We start from the raw sequence: 24,615 nt of genomic DNA on the forward strand, positions 1-24,615 counted from the left end.
GCTGAGGGCTGAGTCTAGTTTCTTTTGGGAGAGGCCAAACAGTCAGAGACCCTCTGTGAACTAGTGCAAGGCACCCTGGTAGTTAGGATCCTGACGGAAAAGAAGTGATAAATGTGCGTTCTGATCTCTATCCTTTATATTGTAGAGCTGCTTACTTAATGTTCCTTAAAAGCAGAAGCAGAAGAAATGAAGCATCTCTTTATAGTACCAATTATCACAAATTTAGAAAGGTTCATAATTTCAAGGGAACTACCTATGACAGAGCTTTATGCCTTCACTCTACATATATTTATCAGGTCTACCAAATGCCTCACACTCACTGAAACAAATGACGAGTCTGAGAGAAGGGCTGCATTTTAAAGTGTCTGGATATTTTCAATATTTATATTAAAATAAGATGTTACATAAAATGCCTTTAAAACAAGAGGTGGAGGTGAGAAGAAGGAAAGGAAGCACAGGGAGTTGAAGAAAAAGCATCAGTTAGCACGGTGCACACCTACCTCTTCTGTTTCGTGTCCTGTAGAGAACAGGAGTAGGAACCAGAGGAGCTGAAATTTAGTGCGTGACCTTCAACTGTGTGTGACCTTGGAGAAGGCATTTACCTGCTCTGTCTCAGTGGCTCAACTACAGACCAGACTTTCATTCCTCCCCTCCTTTTAGTGTTTTTGAGTAGCATGAATATTGTTAAAAGCTCAAATGCATATAAAAATACTTAGATTAACTAACACTCTAAGCTTCTGAAAATATCTTAGAATTACTTACTGCCACTTCCCTGCTGCACATTGAAATGGTTTTGATCTATTTCTAATATTATTAAAAAATTCAGACTTTAAAAAAATTGTTATAATCACTTACTAGCATATAAGAGTTCACAGGTTGATAATCTTTGGGGAGCCAAACAACCTCCTCTAGAAGATAAGATGGAATTAGCTCCTCACAGAGAGCAGATGGCAAAATTCCAATAAGAAATATAAATACCCACAATTTTCTTGATTGCAACTTTTCCTTCATGCCTCTGAAGATTATTTAATATGTCACCTATAGCAGAGATGCCTTATTGCTAAACTCTGAAAAACATTTGCTGGGTAGGTATTGTTGATGCCACTAACACTAACAATATTATCTCAGGTTGTAAAGAGTAGATTTTTAAAATTCTAAAGCATGCAATATTTTACCACTAAGGGAGCACTGTAACCCTAATTTTTTTCTCTCCCCTACTCCTGTAAATGAAGGCACTTTAAATAGATACAAGTCCACCTGCCCCTGCTTAGATCAAGAACAAAACCAATATTCAGGCACTGAAACCTCACACTCAGTTTCATAGAAGCAAAATAATCACCCACAAATATTTTGCTAGACCTTGGTATGCAAGCTTAATATATGTACTTGAGGTTAATGTATTTCTTATGTGAGTATAGCAAATAGTACAGAGTAGTTTTTTACAGGTATAGGACTTGTCCCACTAATATTGGAATCATCTTACGCTGCCTGTTTAAAATGCCAATTCTTGGATCTCATACAAGAACCCTGGAATCAGAATCTCTTTGGTTGGGCCTAAGAACCTTTAACAAGCACTCCGTATCTTAAATTCTCTTGGCCACCCAAATCTGATCATTTTGGGCATAGGTCTGCCGGTTTGAATGGGAAGAAAGGTAAGGCAAAGACTAGGGGAGGCAATTATGTGGTAATGGTGTAGAGCAGTGTCCCCGAAGCTTTTGACTTTCATTCAGATTCTTCTGGTGTCTTTCCAGGCAGGGAATCTTAGTGAGAACACCCTGCTATTGGAGGTAGTCTCCAATTCCATGGAATAATTTTATATCATTGTGACAGTTCATTACTGTAATCTCAGTAAAGCCAGTTGAATGGCTTAGCCATGTCTTCTAGATAACCAGGGAATATCTTTTGGAACGTACTTCAATTTAAAGTGATGTCCCCAGGTAATCAGTTTTAGAGAAGATGAACTTGTTCCTAAGTGGCCAAAGGATCCCCACATTCTAAAACCTAGTTCAGTGGTTCTCAACCTTCTGGCCCTTTAAATATAGTTCCTCATGTTGTGACCCAACCATAAAATTATTTTTGTTGCTATTTCATAACTGTAATGTTGCTACTGTTATGAATCGTAATGTAAATATCTGATATGCAGGATGATCTTAGGCGACCCCTGTGAAAGGGTCGTTCAACCGCCAAAGGGGTCACGACCCACAGGTTGAGAGCCGCTGACCTAGTTGATTTTGACATTGAACAGTTGTGACCTTGTTATAACCACAATCAATATTTTTCACTGTGGAAGTTCAAACAAATAGTGTTGTAGATTAATTTATTAAATATAAGATATTAATAAAGCTTTATTAGTCCACAAAATACAGAACATCCTACTCTCTCTAAAGAGAAAGCATGTTCCATGATCATTCAATTACCCATATATCACCTGAGATTCTAATTCTATTTAATTTAAGGGCTGACTGCTGTGTGGTGATGTGTTCCTGCTTGTTTAAGTAAATTCTTATGTCTTTTAATGGTATTATGTTTTGGTGAACACAGCAGACAATGGTATGTAAATCACCACATTTGCTGTAAGTATAAGACAAGTTATTCTAATTCAAATGGTGTCTTTGCATTGGTTACATATCTTTGGGTTAGACAAGATCACTCTCTAAAATAACATGATTAAAAGTAATTTTCTTTGTCATTTAATATTACTTACATATCTAATGAATAATGTGGTTTGAAGATACCACCATTAGGATTCACATTCATATATCAACAAGGAATAATTTGCCTAAGGAAATGAATAATCTAAGTAACATATAAATTATTATGACATAATTATTGATCATATTTAATACTTCATAAGCTATCTAGACCAGGAAAATGTTGATATGGTAAACTGATAAGGTGAACATTTAAAATATATATATAACCAGTGCCTCTTCTATAATAACTTGATAATTAGTTAGAATTACTGACTTTTGGACATTGTGACTAAAAAGGATTCGAATCTTTTATCAGTGTGGTCATATTAGCCAAATCACAACACATCAGTCTAAGTTGGTTGTTATTGTTATTTTCATAGCATTAAATTGAGTTATTCATACCTACGTAGCATAGATACTTCAATAAGGTAATAACTCACCACACATTTGCTATTTTTATTATTATATTGTTTTAACTCTGTAGGGCTTGACATATTTGGAAGAGCTTTTTCTATAGTGCTCTTTGAGCTAACACAGCTTATATAAACACAAAAAGCTAGGAAGAAAAAAATAATCACATACACTTGGAGCTTTTTTAAATTTTATATAGACTATCAGTCATTTAAAAATATGATTGTAAATATAATAAGCTTCTGTTTACATAGGTCATATATATTTAGCTCACGAGTTCTCCTAATCAGTTGCATAGAAAGTGCTCATAGTGTTCAAGCTTGATTGAGCTTGTTTGGAAAGACTATAATTTTCAAACCCCTGAATCTCTTTATTATGCACTTGATGAGGGTTGAATTTATAGTTATGATGAAAAATGGTATACAGGTGATTTTAAAGTTACGGATATAGGGAAATTCTTTTTTCCTAAGAATGAATTCATAACAGTGAGAACATAAAACAAAGTGAAAGTTTATCAAAGACTGACACAAGTGATTTTTTTGACCAAACACTCGATCAGTTGTTCAGGGTTAGCAGAATACAGTCAGTTTACATACACGACCTTCAGTTTGTTGCTTAAAATGGCAGTGAGATTTCAGAAAATGAAAAAATGTTCAATACCTGTGTGGACTTTATTCCTCTAGGTTCTTAGAATTCTGTTGCTTCATATTTGTTATCTTACTGTATTTTCTTCTTAAAATATACTTATAGTACTAGCATGTTGCCCCTTATAAAGGGTACATTCTAAATCTTGTGATGAGTAAATAGATTTGATAGTTGTTTGATCAAACTCTTTCTCTCTTTCCTTCATAGCAGATATATTTCTGAGTACTATTCCCGAAGCTATTAAATTTGGAAAATTGTGTTTTAATAGTTATTTAAATTTAGCATTTGCATAAGATATTTATATAAAATGGGTTATTTAAGTTAAATTATTATTTGATTTAAATATAATTGTTTATTTTTTGTTTTAATTTTATTTTGTTTTTGAAATGGAGTTGAGAGATGCCTTCTCTTAATGCTGTCATACAATTCAATGGCATTTTTAAAAGGTTTCACAATTACACAGCATTGTTTTAAGACTTTTCTCTGAGGCAGACTGCACATACTGCTCTCTTGATGTTTTTGAATACTATGATTTAATTAAGAATTTGCTATGTAACATCAAGTACACCATAAAGGTTTTTTTAAACTTATTTTTGTGAAGAATATGAATGCTTGCTGAGATTTATTTGGGAATATTAAATTTAAACTGAGTTCTCTGGGAGACATTTTCTTAAAGTTAAAATCCAAATGATAATAAGTTACTACTACAATATTCAAAGCATTATACTTCATGTAAAATGTGGATTTGAATGAAACAAATGAGTTAATTAAACATAAAACAGATAAAGTCTTAAGCAATGAGGTTTGAAAGCTAAATTTAACTTGAAGATGACATACTGCCAAAGTGTGACCAATCTCTTGTATATAAGTCATTTTCACAATGAGAAAAAGATGTAATTTGCAAATGTTCTTACAGAAGTATGCATAGTAAGTATTAAAACACATTGTTAGACCAGTACAAAAAAATACCAGTAGCTTTATCCCATTTTCTAAAGCTAGGTATCTTTATTTTACTACATATTTTATAATAGGATAGTTATATAGAGTTATTTGATTAGAATCTTCAATAAATCCTGGAAAGAACTCTCTAGGTATTAGGAAATTTTATGTCCAGCAATATTCCTATACATGTGTCTAGAAATATTCTAGACATATTACTAGAAGTAATTATCTAAGTACCACCAGAGTTCAGCTTTGTGTCACACTGACTGTTGTCCCTCATCTGTGATAAACGACTTTGGATTATATAAATTCCAGATATAAAACACAATAAGCTCTGATGAAAAACTTTATGTGCTCCATCAAAATGTACATGGAAGAGAAAAGCATCTAAGGTGTTTCTAACTGAATATCAAAGATTATTATCAAACTCTAGTGGTTATAATCTGTGGTAGTTGTATAGGTATAGATAGGTTAATGAAATAAAATAGAGAATTTTAAAAATTAAAACAGATACAAGGAAACATAAAACATTTGACCAAGACAGAATTCTAAATCAGATAAACATTTTTCAAAAATTGCAACCTACTAGAACAAAAGTAAAAATAAAATGAAAATTTACAACTAAAATCTGTTTAAATCAATTGAAAAAGTAAACTGAAGAACTTTGGATTTTTGTGAAGGAGAGGTGTTTTCTTAAACATTACAGTTTTATTCCAAACCATTAAAAATTCAATAAATTGAATACATTATAATTAAAAGAAGAAAATATACTCAAATTTTATTTAAAAGAAAAAAGATTGGTTTCTAGTTTCTTGGGATATATTCCTAGAAGTGGGATCACTGGGTCAAATGGGAGTTCGTCTTTATCTTTATTTTTTTTTTTAAGAAACTCCATTCTGTGCTCCACAGTCTGCTTCCCCACCAGTGGTGCGGGAGGGTTCCTTTTTCTCCACATCCTCGCCAGCACTTGTCGTTTGTTGATTTGTTAATGATAGCCATTCTAACAGGTGTGAGATGGTACAGCATTGTCGTTTTGATTTGCACCTCTCGTATGATTAGTGACTTTGAGCATGTTTTCATATGTCCCTTGGTCTTCTCTATGTCCTCTTTCGAAAGGGTATATTTAGGTCCGTTGCCCATTTTTTGATTGGATTGTTTATCTTTCTCTTGTTAAGTTGTATGAGTTCCCTATAAATGTTGGAGATTAAACCCTTATTGGAGATAACTTTGGAAAATATGTTCTCCCATGTAGGAGGCTTTCTTGTTGTTTTGTTGATGGTTTCTATACTAGAAACACCAATCAGAAAGGATATATGGACCCTATGTTCATAACAGCACAATTTACAATAGCTAAGATTTGGAAATAGCCTAAATGCCCTTCAGCAGATAGTGAATTAGAAAACTTTGGTACATCTACACAATGGAATAATATGCTGCTAAAAAAGGAAGGAACTCCTACCATTTGCAACAGCATGGATGGACCTGGAGAGCATTATGCTAAGCGAAACAAGTCAGTTGGAGGAAGATAAATATCACATGATCTCACTCATTTGTGGAATACACTGAACAACATAAACTGATGAACAAAAACAGATCCAGAGACAGAGAAGCATTGATCAGACTGATAAACCTCAGAGGGAAGGCAGGAGACGGTGGGGCTAAGGGGAGGGATCAACCAAAGGACTTGTGTGCTTGCATATAAGCATAACCAATGGACACAGACACTAGGATGTTGAGGGCATGAGCTGGGGTGGGGGGGCAATGGGGGAATAAGGACACATATGTAATACCTTAATCAATAAAGAAAAAAATAAAATAAAATAAAAAGGAATAAAAAGAAAGAAAAAAGATGTTAGAAGCCAAAGTTGAGGAATGGAAGTGATGTCCCCTGAGCTAGTTTTCCTCCATGCTTCAGATGCAATTCCACTCCCTAATGTTGGCCTCACCTATTTTTGTGTTTACCATAGGATAGTTAGTGGGCAGAGTCAAGCTTGTAGTTTGCTTTTTCTAGGAAAGTAAAGAAATAAAAGAAGCAGACAATTCATAGGATTAGTGGGGTGTTCACATTGTAAGTTATAAAAATGTCAAATCATTATGTTGTACACATGAAACTGCTATAACCAATATAATATTACATAGCATTTAAAATTAAATTTAAATAAATAAATTGTAAAAAAATGAAAGAAGAATTTTCAGTGTGCCTGAGGGAAAGTTTGATAGATTTTCAAGGTAGTATTCAGGATTTTCTTGGCCACTATCTGGGTGTTCAAGGACACATTTCGCAATAGATTCCCTTATTAAAGAACCTTGAGAGACGTTACTCTTAGCCTCAGGATGCAAGGAATCACCACAGTCATTTCTCGTTCTAATTCCATAAGAACAAGGAAAGGGAAATAAAATTTACTAGCAATGTTAAGCCCATCCAGTTCTTTGGGGAGTTTATATTCATTACCCAGAGAATAAGAAGAATTAGGGAACTGATGTTCTGGAAAAAAACACTCACACCTCTATCTTATAAGAGCCCAGCGACCCTTATGGTGGAACACCAGAATGACTGGTCGCTATGATGCGCACTGACCAACAGGGGGCAAACACTCAACACAGGAGCTGCCTCTTGGTGGTAAGTGCGCTCCCACAGTGGGAGAGCTGGCAAGTGGAGCTGTGGTGGTGGGGAGTGGGCCTAAGCCGGCAGTCGGACATCCCCCGAGGGGACCTGGACTGCTAGAGGGTGCAGGCTGGGCTGAGGGCCCCTCCCCTCCAGTGCACAAATTTTGTGCACTGGACCTCTAGTGTGTGTGTGTGTGTGTGTGTGTGTGTGTGTGTGTGTGTATTTCTCAGGGTTACTGTGGATTTTGCAGAATTACAAGGGTCCTGAAGCAAATCATCTGTGGTTTGGATGATGCTACTAAATTTTTGTTACAAATATTAACTATATGGTTAATTTCCATGTGGTATTTCCCCCTACTTAATTAGAAGGAGTTACCCCAAAAGACCTCATATCTGAGATTCTCAGAGATCAAACTCTACCTGTCCTTGAATTTATTTTCTTCTAGAAACATTTGCTTCAAAAGGTGTAACATTTAAAAAAAGTTGTTATGGTTATATTGCCTGGACTCACATGTATAGTCTACCTAAATTAATAGATTTTGTGTTGATATCTTGTTATCAAGAATGTGAAAGTATATGGTATACTTGTGCCTGAAGCAGGGTAAATATCCAATAAATATTTTTAGCATTACAAAACATCATGTTACTGCTCTTTGTTTTTCTTCAGTTTTTTTCTTTCCAAATATGATAAATTTGTTTTAAAAATATTCATTCAACCTTTAACCTGTAGTTTATATTTTAAATTTGAACTCTATAAAATAAAATTCAAGTTGTTTGTGTCAATTGCTGAAAACTAACTTGACATTTGCTGTGTTTTAATCACTGGCCACAGAACTAGATGAAATGATTGCTTTGCATTCTAATTAGGCATTTACTGGAAAGTTTAACTACTTGTCTGTTTTGGTTCAAAAAGTAGGATTGTGCATGAAAACATGGAGGTTTTGATTGTGAAAAACGTTATGAAAATCCTCATATGGAACTAGATAACATTAATCTATTTTCCCTGCACACCAGGGTGGCCCAGATCTCCCTTTGGGGGAGTCATGATGTCATTCTGGAAAATACCCTGGGTCCCAATGACTTTTATTACTAACGGTGGACTCCATCCTTGGAGTCTCCTCACACTTTTCTAAATATGAGCTAGAATACCTCTGAGACTCTTGACCTGAACGAATGGGCAGTTTTCCCCAAGGTATTTCAGTTTTAAATGCAGAGCCCATTAAGTTGTTCCCTGTGTAGTAGCACTACATTGTTAAACTGTGACAGAATACTTTTTCCCTTGTACAATAAATGTAGTCTCCCTTTAAAGAACATAGGCTGCTAGAAACCTTGGTATGGAATAGGTTGAATTTAAAATCTGCCTGACATTGACAAAATTGCAATAATTTTTTTAATAGCAAATAAAGTCTGTAACATAGTACCTTTGGGATTTTAGTCAGAGTTCATTCTAAGAGCTGCATTCTTCTTTAATTTACATTTTAAGTGCTCAGTGAGGTAGATGGCAATGAATTCAGAAGACAGAACCTGTAATGATTTTCTCTTCTCTTGAACTAGGGCAATATCTTCAAGGTCATACAATATATTATTATTTTTAACCTTTTAAAGCCTCATTTTTTTCATATTATATCAAGCCAACTTATTGTAGTTTAGATACAAAGTAGGGTAATAGATATTTCACACAAACCATATATTAAGTTGGTCATCTTTAGCTAAAATTTTGCAATGTGCTATAAGTTACACTCATCATGTTTAGGAGGAAATAATTTTTTAAATCCACAAAAACTAAGATCAATGTCATTGATTACTTTTATTTTGCATAATTACTTCCATTTGTTACTTACTTTGAAAAGAATTAAGTAATTTTTATAACTTTCCATTCCCATGACTATAGATGTTCCTTAAGTTGTTCTTGACTATAATATTAAAAATAAAGAAAAATTGAACTATATTATACTGATTAAAATTTTCTTTTTTTATTTTAACATACTAAGCCTGTGATATAGCTTTAAGAGATCAGGTGAATGAAAGAAAGTGAAAAAGGAGACTGTAAGAAGATGGCCAGAAAGGTGAAATTAAATCATGAAAATATTGTGATTGAAACTAAATGGAGAAAAGGTTAAGTAAATGGGTCACTTCTGTCTGAGCAGTCTTAATAGATTAGTTGGTAGAAGCTGGATTACAGGAGGTGGAGAAATATAATGCAAGTGTTAAGATCATTTTAAGGATATAACCACTAGTAAAATCTATTAACTTTTGACTCTTAGTCTGTTGTTCTTTCTACCAAAGCATGCTGCTGCTCAGCATTAAAAATACTTTTGGTACACTTTTTAAAAAGACATATTTTCAGATTATTAACCACAAGAAGAAAAAAATGCCTGTTTTGTCAGATTTCTGTGAAAATTAGTCCAAACTCAGAAATTCAACATGTGAAATAAATGTCATCCAAAAATATGAGAAGAATATTGAAGTTGCTTCATTTTTTACCTTTCACACATAAGCCAGGCAGACATACCGTAGAGAAAAGCTACGTGTAGCGTGCTGAGATATATCACATTATCTTGTCCATATAAAAACATAGTTTTAAGCAGTCATTTTGTACAGTGTCATAGACCATGGCTTTCAGCAAGGTGGAAGATTGATGGTCCATTATGTATATGTACCAACATATATAATCCAAAGTATTAAGATCAAATATATTTTTTAAATAACTCAGATTATTCACTGTGAAGAAGAAACTGACAGCAGATGATTTAATAAACTGTATAAAAAGAATTGAATAAAGTGTATTTTTAATATTATCTATTAAAGGTAATCATAAAAATGGACATATGTATTTAATTTAGTTTCAGGCTACACATAACATATCTTTGACTACTATAAAGTCCTTAGGGAGAATGAATATGAGTCACTGTATGTTGGGTTGTTTTGTCTAAGTTTGAGGTACCAGCTCAGAGCATTTGAAGTTCATCCTATTGTAAGGTTATAAAATTTAAAGAAATGTTTTGATTAAGTCAGCTAGACTCAAAGTTTCATTCTGTTTTATAGTTGTCAAAGTTGTGTTAAAAATATACACTGAGTGGCCAGATTATTATGACCACCTGACGTTTGTAGGCAAATTAGCCGTACACTGCATCATATGGGATATGGAAGCCGAAGGCCTATTCGAACACCTTTGCTGTCTGCAGTTACCAAGATAAAACGTCTCCAATTCGCACAGGAACACAAGGATTGGACAGTCAAGCACTGGAAAAAAGTCATGAGGTCCGATGACTCACGTTTCCAGTCGCATCATGCAGGTGGCAGAGTGAGAATTTGGTGGAAACAGCATGAAAGCATGCACCCCACATGCATGAGTACAACCCTTCAAGCTGGTGGGGGCAGTGTTATGGTTTGGGGCATGTTTTCCTGGCATGATTTCCCTTTAATTTGTGTGGAACAACGTCTGAATAGCACAACATACCTAAATATAGTTGCTGATCAAGTTCATCCTATCATGTTGATGGTGTATCCCAATGGAGATGGCTTCTTCCAACAAGACAATGGCCATGCCACGGTGCTCGTATTGTGCAGGAGTGGTTTCAAGAACATAAGGGAGACTTTACCTTGCTTAGGTGGCCCCCACAATCACCAGATCTCAATCCAATTGAGCATTTGTGGGACAAAGTTAAAAGAACCACAGGCAGCTGGTTCCACAACCATCAAATCTCACAGAACTGGACAGTGCTATTCACCAGGCATGGTGTCAGATTCCTCGCATCACCTTTCAACATCTCGTAGAGTCAATGCCAAGAAGAATCTCTGCAGTATTGAAGGCAAAAGGTGGCCCAACAAAGTATTGATGGGGTGGTCATAATAATCTGGCCACTCAGTGTATATCTATGTCTGTCTGTCTGTCTGTCTGTCTATCTATCTATCTATCTATCTATCTATCTATCATCTATCACTGTTTATAACTATAACCATAAACATCTAGATGATTATATAACCATATCTTTATCTTTCAAGTTTTATATATAATGTGTGTATATATATAATATATATAAAATGTATATAATACTATATTTTATTTAAATATATAAAACTTTTGTATAACTGCAATTATATAATCACAACTGTAACCATCTATAACTTTAATAATAAATATATAGAACTATCTTCCCAGTGGAGATCATTATGATGAAGAAACATATAGACAATTTTTTCCCAAAAATTGCACTTAAACAATATGATTCTGTAAAGATGTCGACACTGATGTCCTTTCAGTGGACTTTTGGAAACTCTAGTGAGTAGTAAGTACAAAGTTGTTGGGGCTTAAAGAGATGTAGCTTCTGAGTGGTCCCTTAGACACTGAAGCATTTGCACACGTGTGCTTTGTCTTTCCATAGTGAATAGATTCAGGTAAGGCATTTTTCAGTATTTTTTTAAAATACTGACCTTGGGATCAGCTGCATTCTAGGCCTGCTCCTATTTTCATTACAGGTGCAACTTTTATCCTCACTGGTTCTCATTTTCCTCAAAGAAGAGGTTACACTAGGTCTCTAATATGTTTTTCAGTTCTGTTATTTGTGTTCTATATTGTACTTAAATATTTTATTTAAAAATTTTCAGTTGAAGAATTAATATAGCTGCAGCATCAATAGTTGTGCAAAGCAGGGATGGTTTTAGAAAACAAATATTTCCCACCTAAAATGCTTTCCATAATGTGGAATTTTCATTTGTTAAAAGCAGAGTATATAAATCTTAAAAAAATTAAATACAATTCAGCATGAATTCTTTCTCCCAGTGCAAGCTTACAATGTACATTTTACACTGCAGTTCCTCTGAAATGGCATGAATATATTTCATGTACACTGAGCTTCTCTCTCAGTTTCAGATTAAGCTGGCGTTTGAAAGGTATGATTGATTAAAATCTGGACAGTTTTGTTCATCCAAATTGAGGATTCAGATGTCATTGAATTAAAGTTCATTCTTCTTTGAAAGAGTGAAATTAATTTAATGATCACAGTTCTCATTATTTAACACATTTAATTCTATTCTTACCCCAGATGCTGAGAAAAAAGTTGTACTGCATGTTATAATCTTTCAACATAGAGCATTACATTTAAAAGTTTTGGACACTTTCACAACATGAACCAATAATCATATAATTAAGAACTGAAGAAACTTCCATGTTTGCTAGTGGCGCCATAGAGATTTGAAAGACCCTTCTCCAGGTAGCCTGGACATAGAAGTCACATAGCCATTGCTCTCTCATATCACTGCATTTGTTTATCCCCTATCTTCACTTACCTTGATATAAAGAGAATATAAGTGAAAGATTCTCTTTTCCAGTAGGATTCAGCCAGAAAAATTAGCTATTTTTCTCTATGGCTACTTCTTTACAAGCTGTCTCTTTATTTCTGCATCATTATATATGTCTTTTTTGTTTAATTTTTTATTGCACTTTATATTCAATATTGTTTTGTAGTTTAAGATGTACAGCATAGTGGTTAGACAATCATATATTTTTCAAAATGGTACCCTGATATTTCAAGTACCCAGCCGGCACCATACATAATCATTACAACATTATTGACTATATTTCCTGTGCTGCGCATTATGTGTTTTTTAAAAGTAGAATTAAATAACAGAACAATGGGCTAAATTTGATTGGAATCAGCCTTGGGTTCAGATACCAGTTGTGACACTAACCAGCTTTCTAAACTTGGACACTTTATTTAATATGTTTCTCTTTATATATTGGTTCAGTGTAAGTAATAATACATATTAGAAACTATTTTGGCATAATTAAATACCACAAGGTACCATCCCCGTATGTCTAGGGGGGTATATGTGACCTTCCTTCATTTGCTGTTCTCCCTTATGGTTATTCAACATGCAGGCAATGACTCTTAGCTTTTGTTTTGTTTTGTTCTTTAATTAGAATGAGTATCTGAAGTTAGTACATTAATGGAGAGAATCCACTGCCCATAGTAAAACTGGATTCTTTGGGGAATAGTTTTTCTAAGAGAAATATTACTTTAGAATTCATCCACAGAGTTCAAAGGGTGGGTATGAAGTTAGAGTGGATCAAAGACGGACACAGCTGCTATAATTGACTTGCCTGATCAATGTAAGAGATGTCTCTGTGGTCCTTTCAATTTTAGTTGCTCTAAGGAATGACAAGATTGTCTGTCCTTGACAAAGGAGGCTTTTCCAGAGGAACTACCCATTGAAAGCCCAATTTTGATCCAGGTGTAAACGAAAAAAACTTTTGTGATAACCACAACTCAATTTCTAACTTGATTTCACAGTTTTAATGATTATTTTTCAATTACATGAAGAATATTAAGAATCCCTTAATGTATACCTGCTATTTAAAATTAATTACTTATCATCATTAATTTATTCATTCATCTATTTATCAAAAATATTTATTGAACTCATGCTGTGTGCTAGGTACTGCTCTGACACAAGTGACTAACAGAGCCTTGTTTTATGGAGTTAACATTCTGGATGGATGCAGAGAACAGCAAACAAACTGATAAAAATATAGCAGGTCAGGTGATGACAAGAGCAGTGGCTTCAGTCATCCCATCCCAATGAAAATTTCTATCATTCTGTTTTTCAGATTGACCATTTCACCTTTTTTATTTTTCCTACTTCCTAGCAGCATGTACTCTTCTTCTATTTCAACTGAAGCTGCCCAACGGCTTAGTCTTTGGACCTCTTCTCTTCTCTTGAAAGCTTGTGGTAGTTTTTCAGGGTAGAGTGAGAGCCAGTGAGGATACTCCAGATGAAACCCTCAGGATACTTGGTTTCTCTGCAACATGTAATAATGTTGATGATGTGAGGGATTTGCTTCATCTTGACATTCTTTCTAATCAAAGGCACAAATCCACAGCATCTTTCCCCATCTCAAATGCTACACTAAGGCAATACTTTCACTATCTCAGTTTGTTTTCTCGAGTGATTAATAGTAAGATTCTAGAGAATGTGTAAACAAATAAAAATGTCTCAAATTTGAATCTACTAAATAACATAACTACTTTATTCTAAATCCTACTGCCATAAGCAGCACACTGTATGATAAAAGTTTGACTCAGGGAACGACATAAATTTTTAAGAAGCGAAACCTCTGTCCATCTCCTTTAGCATCTATAAGTCTAAATTTGTTAAATCTAATGTTAGGCAGATACTTTTTTAGGTACATGTGCATTTTGTTTTCTCAAAGTTAATAATGAGGTTGTTTTTTGATGCTTCCATATAAATGTTGAGGTTACAAGGAAAAGTCATAGGATCATTATTGCACCATCTGTTCTAGCCGGTTTGTTTCAGTCAAGTGCTTTCTGTGTTCTTACTGAGCTGACAACAATCTGCCAATTAATTATGAAAACCTAACAGGTTGTCAGAGGTTACTATACTGAGAAAGTGAGCTCACCAGCCAGTATATCATGGGACTGATTACTGCTGATTTAGAAACAATTTCCAGAACACCTTCTGTGGATGAGTAAACTTTTAAAGACATAATAATGACATCTTTGGATCGTGTAGCTGAAGAAAACTCAGAAGATGACAATTAGTTTCTGAGCTTTTATAAAGAAGAGCTATCTTTTTGTTTAGGTTGTTATTTTATAACTATATAATTGGATTCAATTATTTTTCTTGGTAATATTTCTATTGAGACACTATTACAAGGTAGCTGTTTGCATAAGATGAACACAGAAACTATTCTTTGTCCTTTGTCTTGTCTAACACTGCACTGCTGAGCTCAAATGCCTATCTGCAATAGAAATCAGAGTTCCCTTTAAAAAAGTTATTTGACTTTTAATATTAGTTCCCTTTCACTTTAGTTGTGATACCAAGTAAATTACTTCAGTTGTTTGAAAGCTTTTGCTGAAATAAATTATTTATATTATATCTTTATTTTTGTACTTTTTATTATTAAGAAAATTTAGACTTGAAATTCATAACACTATCAATGAAGAAATTAATCATTGTTAACAATATAAGAGAAGTTACTTAAAATAGTACAAGTAGGTTGCATGTCCTGCATCAGCACACTGAGTTGTTTTTATAAACTCTTTGTAAAATTTCTTAAAAGCAGATATTCCTAGCCTATTGCCTTTAGCAGAGAAGATATTTCAGTAGTTAGTTGAAGTGGAATCACACAAGGTTTATGTGATTTTTGGCCATTTTTTAAAATTAATTGTTAACTTGCTTTATATTTTATAGTGGATGAAATAATTGTAGCCATATATGTGTATACAAATACAGGGTGTCCCAAAGTTATATACGTAAGTGTGTGAGAGTGTGTGTGTGTGTGTGTGTGTGTGTGTGTGTGTAGAAAAGAAAGAGAGGAAGAGAGAGAGGGAGAGAAGGAAGGAAAATTAGAAAAGAGGAAAAGAAACCCTTATATGAGCAATATGAGCACTTTTAAGAAATGTATGACAACACCTTTACCCAGAGTTATGAAGGAACAGAGTTGTTGTCATGCTTCTTTCCCACCTCTCCTGGTTGAGCACAAAAGGAGCATAATATGTTTCTCAGATATTTGAATATTATGCTCCATTTGCTTTATTCTTGGACTCTACCTTGGATTTAAAATATTCCATTCATTGGTCTTAAAAACTCATATTTACATCTGAGCAAATGATTAGACTGTACATAAAAATGACAGCAAAGTGATGGAATACAAATGAAAATATTTGTTTTTCTCAGGTTAGTTTTGTAGCCATAGTGAAAATAGGGAATCCATTCAGCATTGAGAGAATGCAAGAAAACAGGATCCTTCTTTTACCCTTGAATGCAGGATGACATTCATTCATTTATGCATTTATTTATTGAACTAGAGGCCCGGTGCACGAAATTCATGCACGGGCGGGGGGAGGGGTTTTCCCTCAGGCCAGCCTGCACCCTCTCCTATCTGGGACCCCTTGAGGGATGTCCGACTGCCAGTCCAGAACTGCTGGCTCCCAACCACTCGCCTGCCTACCTGCCTGATTTCCCCTAACCACTCCCTTGCCAGCCTGATTGACACTTAACTTCTCCTCTGCCGGCCTGATTGCCCCTAACTGCCCTCCCCTGCTGGCCTGATCACCTCCAACTGCCCTCCCCTGTAGTCCTGGTCTCCTTCAACTGCCCTCTGCCGGCCCAGTCACCCCTAACTGCCCTCCCTTGCAGGCCTGGTCCCTCCCAACTGCCTTCCCCTGCTGGCCATCTTGTGTCCACATGGGGGCGACCATCTTGTGTGTTGGAGTGATGGTCAATTTGCATTTTACTCTTTTATTAGCTAGGATGTCTAATAAGGGTCAGGTGATTTGCTAGACCCACATGATATAATGCTGAAAAAATCACCCCATATCCCTGCATTTATGAAGTTTAAAGAAGAAAACAGATAGATGTATAGTCTAGTGAAGCAGGCCAACATTCATGCAATCATATTAATATTGTATAATTATAAACAGATGTTCTGAAGTAAAGGAAAACTGACCTATGATTGTGAGTGACTAGGAACTCTAACTCAGGCTTAGTATTATGGATAGGATCTTTGAAGGATATGTTTGATGTGTGAAGGCATTTGTATAATAATTGGGAAAGAAAAGATTGAATTTCATGTGGAAGAAATAGCATACAAAAGCCAATAGTAGGAATTGAACAAATAAGTTCAAAGAACTGAGTGAAGATTAGTGTGTCAGAAAAGCAGTTATTTAGAGAAAGAGAAAGACATGCTGAGCTTGGACTTGTGAGAATTTGCAGGCTATGTTAGTAATTTTGTTTTTACCTTAAAGGTAAATTAATATATTTTAAAATTACTGACAAGGGCAATAATGTAATTGTTGGATTTTTTGTAATCACTGGGACTGTTGTGTGGAGAATGGCTTGAAGATTCATGTACATAAATGTGGAAGGACAGCAGGGAAGTGATTGGGGCAGATTAGGAAGAAGCGGTGCTGATAGCATGTGCTAGGGTTGTGACTGTAGACTTGGAGAGAAACTGATATGTGAGAGATATTTTCTGAAGGTAGAAATAACAGAACTTACTGGTGTGTTTAGTATGAAGGTAAGGGAACCAGAGATGTCAAAGATGTCCTCTTTGTTTCTGTTTGAGTAAATGGATGAATGAAAATCTGGGAAAGCATGACTTCACATGTGGGTATGTATGCTATGAGGAGATGCTTTTGAAACATAAAGATGGAGCTGTGAAGTAGGCTAACTATACCAATCAAGAGATTGGGTGGGTGGGAAGCAGTACATGTATTTGAAACTATAGACTATGTTGAAAATGCCTGGGCTGAGTGAATGGAGTAAGATAAATGGCTAGCAATGAGATTTGATAAACTATAGTATTTAATAACAAAGTAAAGGAGTAGGATTAACTCACAAAAAGAACTGAAGAATTGTCATAAAATCTATAGAAATAGAAGAGAGGGGTGTCATAGACATCAAGTAAAATGACCATTTCTTGAAAAATGAACTGTTACTTTGGTAGCGACATAGAAACATCACTGAAGTAGACTATGGTCAGACCATAGTCAGACTGAAATATACAACTCTTTACTAACAGGGTTAGTCAATTGGTTAAGTTGCTCAAGAAGTTAAATGTACAGATTCACTGAAGAGGAGAAAGAGCTCTTCGGTTGCCACAATACACACAAAGATGTGCTGGTGAAAGTGGTGAAGTGAAATTTAATTGAACTGTTTGTAAAAGGGCTTAGTGTTTATGTAATAATAAATGCCATTTTACAATATTCTGGTATATCTGAAAACAGAACATTGAAAAGAGTCATAGGAATTTTTGTTGAAAGCACTTATAAAATAATTTTCTAGGAGATTTCTTTGTATTTTTTACTTTTTAATTTATTTTGTTTTATTTAAATGCCCTTTTTAATACTACTGGAAAAATGTATTCATAACTTAATATGACCCATTTGCATAGTTTCTGTAGTACCTCAGTTTATTAAGTACTACTATAGTAGACTGTCTTCTTAATCTCTTACCAGTCTTTACCAGTGAATTATAATAACTATAGTTTTATTAAGCATTATTCACCAAACATACTCAAAGAGGAATTCAAGATTTATAAATATGTTGATAATTGTATTCTGTATGGATGCTTAGAAATTTATCCATGGTTCACTGTTTTCTTTTTCTTTTACAATTTTTTCAACCTGCTTTTATTAATTTTCTCCTCAATGCATTTCTATTGGCCCCTCTATTCTACTTAATAAATGTTGTAAGGGCTATATGAATGAAAAAAAACAAACTGTATTTGTTATGGTAAGAGGATATTAATTTATATTTGGAGATGCTTATCTATTATGGATTCAGTTGGCAATTGCTGATAATTTTTTATTTGGTCGGTGGAGATTTCTTTGCACTATTTAATACCTTTTAATACGTTTGTTCAATATATAATGCATTTTCTGATTGCTTGCAATGTTAATTTTCACAGGTGAAAAGCAAAAAGGATGTTTAAGTACTGGTCAGCTGTTTTGTTTCTTGGATTCATTTTTTTGGAGTCAGAAGGAAGGCCTAGCAAAGAAGTAGGATATGGCCTTAAGTCTTATCAACCTCTAATAAGACTGCGACACAAGGTACAGTCACCATTCTGAATTTTCTCATAGTTCCTAGTAATTAGGAGCTAAACTATTAGTTGTTTGATTTCTTATTCATTCAAGAGCACTTACTTAAGAATATGCTTTCAGAATATAATTTTCATATTATGAAAAATAAACATTTTAAAACATAAAATGTTAGTAATTTATAAACTTGTATAAATTTAGAATTTTGAAAAATTTGACAAAGTATAGAGATGGCTCATTTAAAAATATATTATTAAAGTTAACAAGTAGTAATAGTTTTATAAAATAATTAAATGTGTTAAGACTTAATCAACCAGATTATTTCCACATTAATTTTAAGTTTAAAACTTATAAAACTAAAGCAAAAGTGTTATGTTCTTAAATTTGTTATAAAGGTAAACTAAGAAAGGATTTTTATACTATGGGGAAATACATAGGTTGGTAAAGGATTCGTTTTTGTAGAAATAATGAAAACATTTTAATTTTATAAAAAATAATTTTTGGCAATAAATACTTCTTTATGTTAAATATATTCAAGTATAAAATAAATAGACATTTAGGTATAATATAAATTACATAGATTACTCATAATAAATTAAGCTAGTGGTTTTATTGTAATAACAGATCATGATAGTATAAATAACAAACTTAAGTAAATATTAAATCAAATAAAAGTTTATAATACATTTTGGTTTACATAGAAAGTAGAAAAAGACAAAAAGCATACTAATTATGAGAGATAAAATATTTTTAAATGTCTTACACTACTTGTCTTAAAAAAACTTTCAAAATAAACATATAAGCCAGTCAGAGAAAGGTAAGTATCACATGATCTCACTCATATGTGGAATCTAATGAACCAAATAAACTGATGGTCAAAAATAGACCCAGAGACATAGAAGGGAAGGCAGGGGAGGGTAGGTGGGAAGAGATCAACCAATGAACTTGTATGCATATATGCATAACCTGTGGACACAGACAATGGGTGGTGAGGGCCTGAGTGGGAAGCATGCGGGAAGAGGTTAATGGGGTAAAAGGAAGACCTATGTAATACTTTCAACAATAGAGTTTAAAAATAAAATAAAATAAATATATATTAATTTTCCCTTACATTCAACACACATCTTTGGCACTTACATTATATATATATATTTGCTAAATTCTTTCGTAATATTATAATCTCTCTATAGAGAAGCCTAAGTGACCGTTAAGACTGGTCGACCAAATATACTGGTTGACCAAACAACCGATCGACCGGTCACTATGACGCACACTGACCACCAGGGGCAGATGCTCAATGCAGGAGCTGCCCCCTGGTGGTCAGTGCGTTTCCACAGGCAACCTCCCACAGTCCCTCCACCTGGCAGACCAGCTCCGATCAGCCCTGATAAGCCCTGATTGGGACTGGGCTAGATGGCCCTGATTGGCCCCTTTTGGCCCTGATTGCCTGATCCCCAGCCAGGTCAAGTAACCCCCAACCCTTGCACAAATTTGTGCACCAGGCCTCTAGTATTTTAATAGAGTGACTAAGCTTTACTGGGATTTTTATGTGGCAGACACTAAGCTAAGATCTGAATTGTATTATTTTATCTTCAAAACAATCTTATGAAGATGTACCTGTTTTCATCTTATAAATGAGAAATCAAAATTCATAGAAATGTTAAGGATTTTTCTGAATATCTAAATTCTTTAAATATGTTAATTAGCTCGGGATAACATTCAGGATAGGTTTGATAGCCAGAAAAATAAAAAATAAAATAAGAATAAATGTAAACGTATACTTCAATGCCAAATATAATTGTAGAAATTTAGTCACATGTAAAAGTAAATATGTTCTTAAAGTTTCTGGTCTGGGTAAATACAAGGAAAGGATTGACCTTATTCCACTATTTTTAAATTATTATTCATGTCCTCTACCTCAGGGACTAATAATCAGTTTTATCCTATCCCAATACTTGGAATAATAACACCTTTGTGAATATTGTCAAAACACATTGTTAATACAACATATTGGCTCATACTCCAACATTCCCAATAAGTATTAATTTTGTACTGTGTGTCTGCCCTAAGTTATGCATGTTGAGGTTAAAACTATGACTTTCTAATCCTGTTATTCCTGTGCCATGAACACAGTAGATACTATTTAATTGAATCTCTGAGAGTCTTTAACTAGAAATAATACTTGATTGCTGGTATTTAAAACAGAGAGACAGAGAACATCATGGTGGTACTTAATTTTGAAACAACTTGGGAGAGAAGTGAAATTAAGCTACAAAAGGCATTTTGTGAGTGTGTGTGTGTGTGTGTGTGTGTGTGTGTGTGTGTGTGTGTCCATGTGGAAGTGTGTATTTGACAGGAACAGAGAGGCACCCTGAGTTGTGCAAGCCCCTATAAGAACCACCAGATAGTTTGACTCACACCCAACTCCCACCTGACCACTGGGAACTACCTTTCCTTCCCCTTAGAGCCTTTTTATTTTGTCTGTATCATTCATTACTTAGATTCTAGAAATACCTGGTCATCCTTTTTTCCACTGACTCTCATTGCAATTAGGCATATATGCCACTTGATTGCTGAGGCTTTCCCAAACCATAATTGAAAATGGAATAACCATAATCATTCCCTATCTCCAACTTTTTATATCTAATTTCATCCAAAGAACTCATCACTCTTCCTCAAGATATATATTTCATTGATTTATTTTTTTTATGTTTTGTTCCATTAGGTTGTAAACTACTATACATCTTGCTGTACTCCTGCACCTAGAACAGTGTTTGGCAGGTGGTAAACACTCAACAAATAGCTAGGAAATGAATGAATCCATCTGCTGACTAGAATAAGACAAATTAGGATGATACATGTATTTGTATTCAGTGAATTCTACATAATTATTTAATTTATTATAATTATTTCATTAATTACAATTAGTAAATTAATTAGGTATAATTTTATTTTTTATCATTTAATCAGAGTAAAATCAACAAAACAGTGCTTAAAAACTGTATATAAAGTATTTTAATATTATTACACAATTTCCTCCTATTTATTTTTTCACCTACATAGTTTTATTTAAATTGCAAAAAATATAAATTCTACATGTCTGTAAGACTGAGGTAATGCATAAGAGATTTTCTATTTGGATTATGTTTCACTAATATTAAGTATTAGTTATTGACTAGAAAACTAAAACATGGATAATCAATAAAATCAATCTCCAGTTCTGATTAGCCATTTTCCATATTTTCCCCAGAGGACTTTTAGTACATTGAATCTAAACAAATAATATGTATAGACCTCATATTTACCAAATATTTGTGTGCCAACTGTGTAATGAATCCCTTCTTGGAACCAAAAAGTGAAATTGAGACTTCTGAGATTACATGGACATATTGTAGATCTAAATATAAATACATGTGCATACTTATAAGTTTTACAAATACACATAAGTGTGATTGAAAATATATTTGTGTTTCAAGATAAACACAAGTAGCATAAATTCATCATTCTGATTATATAAATCTTAATTATAGTCTACAGTATATGTCTGAGAGAGCAAACCATGTATTTCATACAATGTGTTTCTCCAACAAGTATTTATGGAATATCAAATGCAGGAATTCATTAGCACTCTAGAATTGTAAAATAGAGTTACTAAATTCAAATCCTCAAAATGGTTATCTTATTTATCATTATTTTAAAGTAAACAGTGCATACTTACATTGTGTTAGGTACTTTCAATTGTTGAAACTTAAAATAGTCCTGGGATACAGGGAATGTTATTTCTGTTTATCCAAATGATATCATTAAAACTCGGAGAAGTAAAGTAACTTTCCCAAGGACAAGAGAGGGAACAGACAGAATCATTGAGACGGGGAAAAGGAACCACAGAAAAATAAAGAGGATGATGAAGATAAAGCAACATTACACTGACCTTGAGAAAAAACATCTAATGCTCTTTCAGATTGTTCTCTCTGCCCCTCCATACGCACAACCACAGTGTTCCCATGTCCATTTCTTAGCCAGACTGACATGAATGTCTTCTCCTAAATGTTGCTGTAGCTCTGGTTTAGGGCCAACTTCTCAATGAAGACTCAGTGGGATGCTTAACTGCTGGTCTCATTGTCATGTGCATGAATAATGAACTTCCTGAAGTCTCCCAAATTTTGAACCATCAGCAGTATTGGTGTTTGCAGAGAGGTCTTTACAGAACTTAATCTTCTCAGGCATTTAGTATATGTTAACTTCTCTGTTAGGTTTATTCTATACATTTGGTCATTTAATTTTGAGTATTCCTATGTGGTAAGTAGTTTTATTACTGTTTTATAGATGAGGAAATTGGGGTTCACAAATGTTTAGTAATCATTTAATTTCACATACTGAGCAAATTAGGAAGCAGGATTCAGGATTTAATACATACATTACCCGATGAATACTTTTGGTAGTAATCTGACCTATAGGTCATATATTTCCTATTCTCCCCTCATTCTGTTCACATATTAATAAGAATTTTATTAATTGGTCGCTTTGTGTGCGACGCTTTGTAGTTGGATGAGACTTGGTGTCTAGTTCTGGCCAATGAGTAGTGAGCACTGCCATGCAATGCATTTGGGCTGAACATTATCACTGTAAAATCTCCCTGAACTCTCTTTTGCCTCCAGCATGGCAAACAGATCTGATCAAGGTAGTGGCAACTTAAATATCCCAAGTCTAAACAACTAGGATGAAACAAACATGCGGTTAATTAGTGATTCTCTTGTAATGTGAAAGGATAGACGGGGGAAACTTCTGTTTTAAACCACTGAGATTTGGGAGTTGTTATCTCAACATAACCATAGTCTATTCTCATCAATAAAGACAGAACTAGAATTTAAATTAATATCACCTAATCACAAATCCTGGGCTCCTTTTGCTGTACCATCTTGACTTTCTGTTTCACTTCCACTCTTTGGGATGTTATTACTCTTTTATTCTCTACTAGGGGCCCAGTGCATGCTTTCGTGCACCTTGAAAGGAACTGTGGGCTGCGAGGCTGTGGTGGGCACAGGGGCAGGTCTTGGCCCTTTGTCCGCGCCCCCGCCCAGCCCCTCCTGTCACAGCCCCTGGCCCCTATCTGCTGGCAGCCCCATTCCCGCTGTTGCCACTCCCACGGGCTGACGGCGCTAGCCCCCTCGCGCCCACTGATGGCACGGAGCAATTGGGTCTGGCGCCAGCAGCGGGTGCAAGCCGTGGCTGCTGCCCCGATTGCCCCTCAGGAACAGGGGGCCCTCAGGGACGACTGGGGCCAGCAGTTGCCGCTTGCACCTGCTGATGGCGCCAAGTGATCGGGACCAGTACCAGGGACTGGCAGTGGGTGCAAGCGGTGGCTCCAGCGTTGGCAGCAGGTGCAAGCGGGACCATCACTGGCAGAGGATGCAAGAGGCGGCTGCCAGCCCTGATTACCCCTCAGGATCAGCGGGGGTGGAGAAACCCTGAAAGGCGATCAGGTTGGCAGCCACCACTCTTGCCCACTGACAGTGCTGAGCAATTGGGGCCGGTGCTGGCCTCGGCAGTGTGTGCAAGCGGTGCTGGCGCCAGCAGCAGGTGTGGGCACCAGCAGCAGGTGCGGGCACTGGCAGCAGGTGTGAGTGCCCGGTGGGACTGCAGTGTGCGGGAGCAAAGAATTTTCAGTAATCACCAGAAGCTCGCCCCAATGACAGCCACTGGTGCCTCACCATTGATCTGGCGCTCCCGCTCATCTGCTTCACCATCCTGCT

At 35.1% G+C, this 24,615-nt stretch overlaps 1 protein-coding gene across 3 annotated transcripts in view; it reads left to right on the top strand.

The window, feature by feature from the left end:
* FSTL5 (follistatin like 5) overlaps nt 1-24,615 on the top strand; it is a 579,511-nt gene that overhangs the window by 29,818 nt on the left and 525,078 nt on the right. For all 3 annotated transcript variants that reach the window (XM_006081840.3, XM_023753401.1, XM_006081839.3), the window contains exon 2: nt 18,733-18,874. In XM_006081840.3, the coding sequence (XP_006081902.1) occupies nt 18,749-18,874 (126 nt within the window). In that variant the 5' untranslated portion in view covers nt 18,733-18,748. The remainder of the gene's footprint in view (nt 1-18,732; nt 18,875-24,615) is intronic.

Source organism: Myotis lucifugus, unplaced genomic scaffold, assembly GCF_000147115.1.
Source record: "Myotis lucifugus unplaced genomic scaffold, Myoluc2.0 scaffold_1, whole genome shotgun sequence".
Lineage (NCBI taxonomy): Eukaryota > Metazoa > Chordata > Mammalia > Chiroptera > Vespertilionidae > Myotis > Myotis lucifugus.